The 9,604-nt window shown below is 43.9% G+C and overlaps 1 protein-coding gene across 2 annotated transcripts; it reads left to right on the top strand.

The window, feature by feature from the left end:
- Positions 1-1,614: 1,614 nt before the first annotated feature.
- LOC120897661 lies at positions 1,615-8,852 on the top strand. 2 transcript variants are annotated; one of them, XM_040302681.1, is made up of 3 exons: positions 1,615-2,462; positions 3,736-3,839; positions 8,406-8,852. In XM_040302681.1, the coding sequence occupies exons 1-3, from the start codon at positions 2,252-2,254 to the stop codon at positions 8,574-8,576; spliced, it is 486 nt and encodes a 161-aa protein (XP_040158615.1). In that variant the 5' UTR covers positions 1,615-2,251; the 3' UTR covers positions 8,577-8,852. The 2 variants fall into 2 exon arrangements, with proteins under 2 accessions (XP_040158615.1, XP_040158614.1); XM_040302680.1 differs by lacking the exon at positions 8,406-8,852 and adding an exon at positions 7,996-8,399.
- Positions 8,853-9,604: the final 752 nt, after the last annotated feature.

The raw sequence follows: 9,604 nt of genomic DNA, 5'->3' as shown, positions 1-9,604 counted from the left end.
TTTAGGCTGTCAGGAAAACTAGCCTTCGGATGTCTCGCCTTTTCTGCTACAACCCATTCTAGGAACTTGTCGTTTCATGAGCTTTTCTGAGAACTTCTAAGCTTTTCGCTGCTTGCATGCAACACTTGCATGCAACACTTGCAAACAGCATGCAGCATAGGTGGTGCTAGTACTGCTTATTTCCAACAGGTAGCGTGTCAAAACAAATTTTACCAAAGCGGTTTACTTTTAATAAAATGATGGAAAATGTAGTACTTACTTACTTACTTAATTTTAGAAAATGTGATCATTTACTTATTTGTTTATTTATTTATTAATTTAGTGATTTATTTCTTTATTTATTTATTACATAATTAGTCATTTGATAAATAAGACCATCATATCACTTCATCAACATCAAATGCGCATATTACCAATACTCTAATTGGAACAAACTTCATTGACTATGTAAAAATAAGAGAGAAAAAAGTTTTTAGGAATAAGGCAACGAGAAGCAATTTAAATCAATTAATAATTTTATTATTTATAATTAATATGAATATTATAATTGCATAATTAACATTTGATTATAATGCTTACATCATTATATTCCCACAACATCTTATTTCCTTACCTTATTTCTCTTATTATCATTTGCTCTTATTATTTTGAGCATCTTATCAAATTTGCTCTAATTTTATCAATAGCTTTCCGAAAAACACATTTTTTTGCGTAATCGAGATCAAATCAATTGCCTGCTGATAACACAGTATAAGCTCCTCGCACGTGGCTTTTCAAAAAAACGACAACATAACGCTCTCGGTACAAATGCCACCCGAATCGCCCATGTGAAACTGTAAACTTTTTCCCCCATAACGTTTCATCTGACGTAGGGTGGGTTTTCCTTTGCCTTGTTGTCCTTTTTATCGAACAAAACTACGTCTGCGTGTGTCTATACCCCGCTCCATCCTGACTGATAATTCCCAGCTCCGAGCACCCACACCGAGCTTGACGAAATACCAATTAAACTCTACACATTAACGGTATCGCACGGGGTGATCCTCCTACCGGCACCCCATAAATCAGACACCAGTCAAACAGCGCCATCGAGGGACAGACCCGTCAGCCGCGTGTGAGACCGCGCTACCGAAACCGAGCCCGAAATCAGGCGATTCTCCGGATCAAGCGTTCCACTTCAACCGAAGGACGTAGAAGCTTCCGGACAATGAGGTGATGCTCCATGCACCCAGGACATCCTTTTTTTATCAGGCATTTTCCTTTTTCGAGTCACTTTTTTGTGTTCCCTTCTCTCTTCGCACACAATTAAACACAACAGCAGCACCCGAGTTCGATTTCCCGTCTCGGTGATCCATCATTAATTACTGTCCCCGTCAATTCACCTTCCAACCCCTTGCTCACACCATGCTTTTGCTATACACACCCGCACAACCCGGCAAAAGAGCAGTCACACCAGACGGGCCATCTCGGTGGCATTGGCAATTAATGATTTTATGAGCCCAAAACAAAGCCCAAGCCCTTGCCAACACGTTGCGTGCGCGTGTGTGTGTGTTTGCTATCGGAGCTGGCTCATAAAATCCCATATCACACCAGCGCCCCTCCCAGCCTTAGGTTGCTGGCCAGCCCTGGGAAGCTTTCATCTAACGGGCGATTATCTTGATCCGGTAGGCCTCGCCGCTCGCCTTAACTGGACCCGGGAGCGAGCGAAAGGCATCAATTGAACGGTTTGTGGCGTGCCGTAAACAACAAGTGTCGATTGTCAGCCACCCCGACAGTCCTCACGATTCTCTTTCTACACCTCCCTCTCATCATAGAAGTGTTCGTATTTCCATTGTGTGCCGGTGAAACTAAAAGTCAATTAGTGTAGTTTCCGAAGATTGTTGCTCCTTTCCTTGGGACGCGAACAAGGAACCCGTTCATGCGTATGCGTGCGTGTATGTGTGTGTGTCAATTATCCTTTGCTTCCTCGCTTTATGAGCCAACTCTTGTGTGACTTTTGTGTGTGTAATTAATACGAGCACTTCACCAGCCTCTGGCAGAGGCTTCGGTTACGGGTGGAAGAAGAAAGTTTTCCACCCTCCTTTCCAACACAAAAGACGTTTACACGTTTGGGTCTGCGAAGACCCACACCATTATTCGCTCATTATCCTTCCGAGAAAAAGGGGTTGCGAGAAACAGGATTTCCCTCCAGAAAAGTGCATCCAAGACGTGGTTGTGTGTATGTGTGTGTGTGAGAGCCGACAAAGCTGAAGCAATGTTGCGGCACAGCCAACGAGCATGCAAACGCAACCAAGTGGCCGGCCTGCCGGGCATTGCGGGCATCCTGTTGATCGTCGTAGGATTAGTGGGAAAACTTTGCACCGCAAATGCGGCCACCACCGTCCACTACCAGCGACATGCTGCACCACCAGCCAAATCAACGGCCACGCCCGCCCAACAGTACTTTGATGCCGTTGCACCGGAAGGTAAGGGTGATCCGTACCGCTCAAACGTCTTTCCCCAGCAGTTGAAAGCGCTAAGCCCGGCGTGGCGTTGCAACCAACTTTCAACTGCTTTTATTAGTTTTAATTGCGCCTCGCTCCGTCAAACCCGGTGGCTCGATGAATGTTTGGAATTAGTTTTCCCAACACACATTGGCCACGCATGGCTGCGGGCGAATGCAATTATTGTCCATTCCCGGACAATCCAATGTGCCCGGTGTGATGATGGTGGTGATTCAAAATGACCCATTACTATTGTCACTAAGCACAGGCCGTTGCATTTGCTGTGTTACAAGTAGAAAGGCAACACACAATAGAAGGATTACTGGCCATCCTGCCGGCTTCATTTCACCTCGGTTTGTGTCGTCCGCTTTGGTTTATCTTTAATTTATCAATCGAGCTCGTTATCACCCATAATTGGTTCACGTGCGTGTGTGGCTGATTGGTCGGGGCATGATTTATTGATGGAGCTAAATTTGATCGATTAAACCACGTTCGATTGGGGTGGCAGTTTTCTCATGATTCATGCGAAAGTGGGCCAAAACGGGGTGGGTTTTTCAGGCATATTTAAACTTTTTTTTTTATTGGTAATGCTTGCTTTACCTTGTTTGCGAATAGGTGCCATTATGCGCAGTAATGATAATTTAATTATTTGAGCTATATTGCTAAGGGCTTAATTAGTAGTTAGTTTTGTGTGAGACATCCTAGTCAGTGTTTAACATACGTATAATTTCATTTAATTGATATTCTAAAGTTATTTCTTACGGTTTAGATTGAGCGTCCTAAAGCAAGAAATAGTTTTCTAATTAATTACCGAAGATCAAAACATAGTTTGCATACTTTCAGGCGCTTAAAAACAAGAGGAACTTTGAATGTCCGTCAGGATTAACCTTAACACAAGACTCTCTTCATTAATTATCCAACGAGATTCAATGCCCAGCACCTCAGCAGGTATTTCACTCTGTATGATCTACTGAAACAAGCTTTCCCGAAATAGCTGTTAACTAATTGCGCAAAGTTTGCAAAACCCACCGTCCTCGAAGAGTGCCGGTGCAGCTGCCAAAAGACCCCCTGGCGCGATAAAGGCACAGTACTTAGACAAAGATTGATTAGAGCTATAGCATAGCTATTTGCAGAATGTGCCTTTGGCGGTGATTTTCGTGCCCCCTCCCCCCGGACAAAGCATCAATCATGATCCGATGCTTGATTCGATGACTAAACCATATTTCTTCTCTACTCCCAATTCCAATCCTGGCAGATCGAGAAAACTTCATCAAATACCATCTGGACAGGGCACTGGAGGAGCGTTTGCCCCGGCACACGAGCAGCATACCGAAGGACTTTGAGTTCGTTGCCTTCCAGGTGAGACACTCAGCTTCAATCATTCAACCTTTTTTCTGCCCTTCAAGAGCTTCAAGCGTTTAATTGGGATGATGGAAATCGGACGGCACTGTTACGCTGCCCTGCTTGCCTTTCGCCAATGACTTCAGCCTCAGCTCACCGGGTCGCTCATTTGCGCTTGTCATAATATTGTTTTTTCTACCACCAACCACCGAAAGTCTTCATGGAAATCAAACGGAAAAGGTCAACCATTCAAATGTCTGAACCCTACTCGACCAAATGCATCTTTCCTCTTTTTACGCTTCTGTTGCATGTCTGCTCGATTTCAACTTCTTTGCCACTCATTTTGTTTCGTTTTCAACTGAACTTATCTGAATAGTGTCTTCGTGTCTGTCGTCTGGGAAGCTTTTGTGTCGATGAATGGTTATGGAATGGGTTCAAGGGGAAAAGAGGGTTTGAAGTGTCGTTCCTCTTCGATTAGAAATCGGACCTTTTCGAACAGGAGAACTGCATTTTGCCACTCAATTACGGCCCGACAAATGTCGGGTTTGTAATGTGCTAACGGGTGTGACTACGAGCTTGGTCATTGCAGATGGTAGAACGGATGCCGAAATGGAGCGTTGACAGATGAAAGGGATCCATCGTTTAATTATCAGTTAATTAATCCTTTGACGAGGAAACTCTTACACTCTAACGTATCAACTAATCAATCAATATACGAACTTGATAACAAGAGTTATCAGAGTATGTCAAAAACGATGAATGTTCCAGTTGAAGGAGAGAAGCACTGATCATTTATCATTATTGCTTTGAAACAACCTTTATTACATTAGTCCTTATAAGCTTGAATAAAGGTTGATATCTACGATTCGCATTTACTGTTTTTTTTTTTACTATGCATTTTGGTAAGCTGCTAGTATAACTCTACCTTGAAGAAACAAAACTATGAAATAGATACAACAATGTACCAAATAATCAATCAATAGCGCGATGCACTCTTACTGACAGATAGTTTCAAAGAACCTGCAAACTGAAAAACGCCAGCTTCCTTTCATTAACACTTGCATTACCACACCCCAATCGGTGTCAATGACGAATGGAACTCTCCAAACAGGACAAAACTAATCCAAAAGGTACGAAGTTCAGTCGCCACAAGAAGGGCAAAGTTTTTGATAAACTCTACCATACATTTCGCGCTCCCCATGCGCTTCGTCTGCCACTCGATCAGTCGTCGTCTTCACTCCATTTCCTGTCAGTACTGTGTCTGCTGCTTTGTTCTTTTCGATTGACATCTCGACCAGCGGGTGGCATGGTTCTCGGTTCACCACCACCCTTCTAACACCGGCAGCAACTTTTGCAAGAAAACTTTGAGTAGTTTCACCGGAATCAATTTGCACAGTTCATTAAAGCTGTCCCGAGTCTGGCCAGTTCGCAAGATTGGTCGCATTGCCTCTTGCCCTTGCTGAAACTTACTCCTAGGTTTGAGTAGCTCGATAAAGCAGCATTACTGCTTCCTTTATCAGGTCACAAGGGTTTGGCCAAAAGTGGACTATAAAAGCCATGCCCTCGCGTCTTGTGCTTCAGTGGTACTGCTTTCTGGTACGACAAACCCCCGTAGCTCTGCTCGGCTGTCTCGTGCAATTCGCCATCTCTAGTGAGTTTGTGTGCGTGTGTTTATGATGCAGATCGGGTATGAAATTTTCCGCACAGCAGCTTAATCCGTCCAAAATGGCATCAAGCCGTCCCGGTGCAAACGAGCCACCCTCGCCGGCGCTGCGAGTCGTGCTGTGTATGGTTTCGTGGCAGCATTCGCAGCGGTAGAGCTTTCACGTGCGTCCCCGCTGCAATGATCCGGCTGACCTGCCACGGTTGGTTACCTTCACCGTGGCGACCACCGGGGCTGGCGGCAAAGATGAAAATTTAAATATAAATTAATTTTCCTCAATCCATAAGCGCCGAACGGTGCCGTCTTGGGTTGTGCAGTGCTGCGCGCCGATGCTTCGGTCGCCGGATGCGGACAGCCTTTCCGGAGTGTGTCGTTCCAGCACAAGGCTCGTAAAACGTTACGTTCTGCGCGGTGCAAAGCTGTGTGTGTGTGAGAGAGAAATTTTATAACCACACTTAAAAGCGTCTTAGAAGGCGGCGAATGCAGCGAAATTGCCAACCCTTGGCGCCGGTTATGCCAATAATAGACGCTGGGGAGGTTATGCTGCTCAGGGGCTGCGTTGCATGGTTTGGAACGCTGCAAGGTTGCGAGCGGTTTAGAATGATCGTTTAATAAATTTTCTCATCATGTGGTAAGGAACACTCGTGATGAAGAAGCAGACAAATAATTATAAAATTTCCACAGCCACCTTATTTTTTCCCACGGCTTAGATTTATTTTGAGATTTGTAAACTATTATCTTTACAAATTAGATATTGGGCCGCGTTTAAGCGTTTGAAGATCGTAGGCTACTATTTCAGCCTGTCAGCTGTTTGCATTGTATAGCAGTCTAGATTCCATCACCAAGAGATCATTCAAGAGATCAGAATGCACCTTGGGGTGAATGGATAACTCGACCTTGTTATGACTTTTTTTCGAATCTAATTCTAGCTTTGAGGCTGAAATAATCTAGGCTGAAAATCGCAGGCGGTGTTGAGTGTGGTTTTGTATGGAGTTTTGACCTGATTTCAGTTGCCAACTGTCAAACTCTATTCAAAAAAATTGCCTAGTATAGTTTAGGGCCCCGTTATTGAGCTCAATTTCTTTTCGGTTTAAGGTAATATGGCTTACTAAACTAATGGTGCAGTCCACTTTTACACAGCTGCTACAATATAAAATGAAATGGAAACTTTTCATATAATGTTAATTGTATGTTAGGCAAAAAGTAATGCTCCGTTTTTTTATTCTATCTTTGTCTCGTCCAAAAACGAATTTATCTATAAAGGCAAATCCTCGGCTCGATCGATTTTGCCTGTTATTGAACACGGTAGTGGCGCCTTTAACAACTATCTGATGCTCATTTGATCAACGTTTAACGCTCCATAATTATAATCTTTCGTGGATGTAATTTTTTTTCCGGAACAAAAGGATACAATCAATAGTAATATAATTTTATCACAAAAGACAAAGCTTTTAGTATGAATTAAGCTTCATTTAAAACGATCAATAGGTTACGATACAAATACAATAGAGCTATATATTCGACTCAGTAAGCTACTGTGAATAGATTTGCCAGTTACATAAATTGCACTCTAAATGGATGCAACTTTGGCTCATTGAGACCGATTTCTCAGAAAACTCTTTGAACCATTTACAACCATTTAAACTCATATTAATCAATAGTACGTGAGCAGACTAGCGCTCTCGTTCGACGAAAATCTGTTACATCCGGTAATCAAAAGGCACCGAACGAAACGAAAATATATCACCCAACATCAACAGGTTCCTCTTTTCATTTCGCATTTCGGAATACTCCTTCCAGAATCCCTTTACTGCACACACGTTCGATTCCGTAACTATTTCTACTTGAACATTTTACCTACACAGAACCCCCCTCGAATGATGATTATTCAACCATCGTCCCTTGCTTCAGTGCCGGCAGGCCAATCGATGAAACGTCCTGCGCACACACAGTGAATCGATAATGATTTCCTGCCAGCTCGATAACGGACCAATGGCTACCAGCAGTATGATTCATGTTCGCTCAAATCCACCCCACTCGGCACCTCCAAATCGAACCCATTGCAGGGAGAAAAAAACACACACCCACACATTCACATTCATCTCAAATAACTGCATCCGTTTGCATTTCCGTTTGCTTCGATTTTGACTTCGAGCGTATGATGTCGCTATTTGCATTCCGGTTGATAGTTGCCCGCTCATCAACAGACGGCAAACATCGTGACCGAGGAGGAGTGGAATGTTGATTAATACATAGATTTTTCACTTTCTCATACCTCTGTGTGAGTGTGTGTGTGTTTGGGTGAAATAATTTATCACCCAAACCCGGCGCAAGAAAGCAATCAGCTTTTCGACTATCGTTTTTCTTTTGCTTCCCGTTTCCCAGCAGACAGATCAATTTCATCCGCTAAAGTTCTGCTGTCGGTGCAGAAACGAACGATTTTGCTTCTTCACTTTTTGCATCGCTTCGGACGCTTGGGTGGCTTGTAAACGTATGTCATCTCTTCCACAGCCCAGCGTAAGTGAAAATCATCTGGAGCTGGTGGAAGAACCGAACAGCACGAAGCTATTATCACCCGCTGCTGCCGTTGTCGTCACTGGCCCATCGTTCATTAGATATTCGATCGTTTGCTACCGGTCCGGATGCATCGACACGAGTGACATTGGAAACATCTGCTGCCCTTTCTGAGTGGACGCTCACACTCCCTTTAGCTGGGCGGGCGGACATGATGCCAAAAATAACATTCCAGCAAGCTAACCTACACATCGATTCTCATAAATGCACATGGCAGAAGATTCCCCGCTTTGCATCATACATACTGCTTCATGCATCTGGTGGTAGCCGCATTGCCGCTGTAAATCCCAGGAATATCTCTAAACAGAGCCTTTGTGCACCTTTTCCCCACCCGCACGCTGCTGCAGGACGCGGCTGAGCCGGAACATTTTTCCCTCAACCTGTTGGACCACTTTATGATCGCTTACGGTCTGTCGGAGCTGGATGTGTACGCGTTTGTGGCGCTGAATGTGATCTGCTTCCCTTCCGGCTGGTGCTTCGACCCGGACGATGTCGGTAACATTTGCTGTCCCTTCTAAAGCTTCGGCAGCCTGGGCGTGTAAATAGGACCTTGCAAGTGGAGCAGCGTAATGTAAACATAGACACACACACGGATATGTATAAAACACACACACACATACATGATGGGCCCTTTAAGGAAAGCAGTCCAAAAAGGGCAGCAACATGGGCGAGATACAGCAAACTACATGTTGACAAAATTAACATCAATAAAACCAGAGCAAATTGCTAAATCAATTAAGCCACCCCGACAAACCGGGGGAAGGAGTCCCCCGTTTTGGGAGCACTTTATTTTACATCACCGTGTGTCTGTGTGTTTGTGTGGTTTTTTGGTTCTGTGTTTTGTTTTTATTTTCAGCCCTTCAGTGACACACTTCCGCCAGCACACACGTGCATCGCGTAGCGCTGAGTTGGCGCTAGCCGTTAAACTTTTAATCGGAACCGCCTGTCCGCGTTGACCCAACGCACCAACGCAACCACATCCCTTCACTGTTGACGATCCACAGCTTCGATGACAATGTAAATCATTCACAGCCACCGGTGAGTGTAATCAATCGTCCAAACTATACCAGAAAACCATTGTCCGGCGGGAAAATTACAGCTGATGGATTCGTGTTTTTGCTGCGCTCCGTATCCTGCAGAACGAAAGGGGCAGTGGAAACACCGGCCAGGTTCTGCGTACGGGTGGCTAATTAAATAAAGCTAATCGTGTTGGTTTCCATTATTGCGACCAATAATGGGATTTGTTGTCATAAAATCATAATTAAAAAGTAAGTTTAAATACAGTATGGAAGTCGCGTGTTGTTTGTTTTGTTTCTAGTTCAACGGAATCAAAGGTAAATGGGGTTGTTTAGACATATGAGGATGACTGCATAAGCTGATTATGTGATCGTGAGTGTTTAATTAAACTATAATATATATTGAACGCTGCAGCTGTCCCATAGGAATATTTGGCTCTGCTTTACGCCTGCTACATCATTGATACTTTTTTTTAAACGTATTTTCCTTACGATGTCATGTGTAATCTTACAGTGACCAACAAAATTAA

This window comes from Anopheles arabiensis, chromosome 2 (genome assembly GCF_016920715.1).
Source record: "Anopheles arabiensis isolate DONGOLA chromosome 2, AaraD3, whole genome shotgun sequence".
Lineage (NCBI taxonomy): Eukaryota > Metazoa > Arthropoda > Insecta > Diptera > Culicidae > Anopheles > Anopheles arabiensis.
This window is presented reverse-complemented; position numbering and strand designations above follow the sequence as displayed.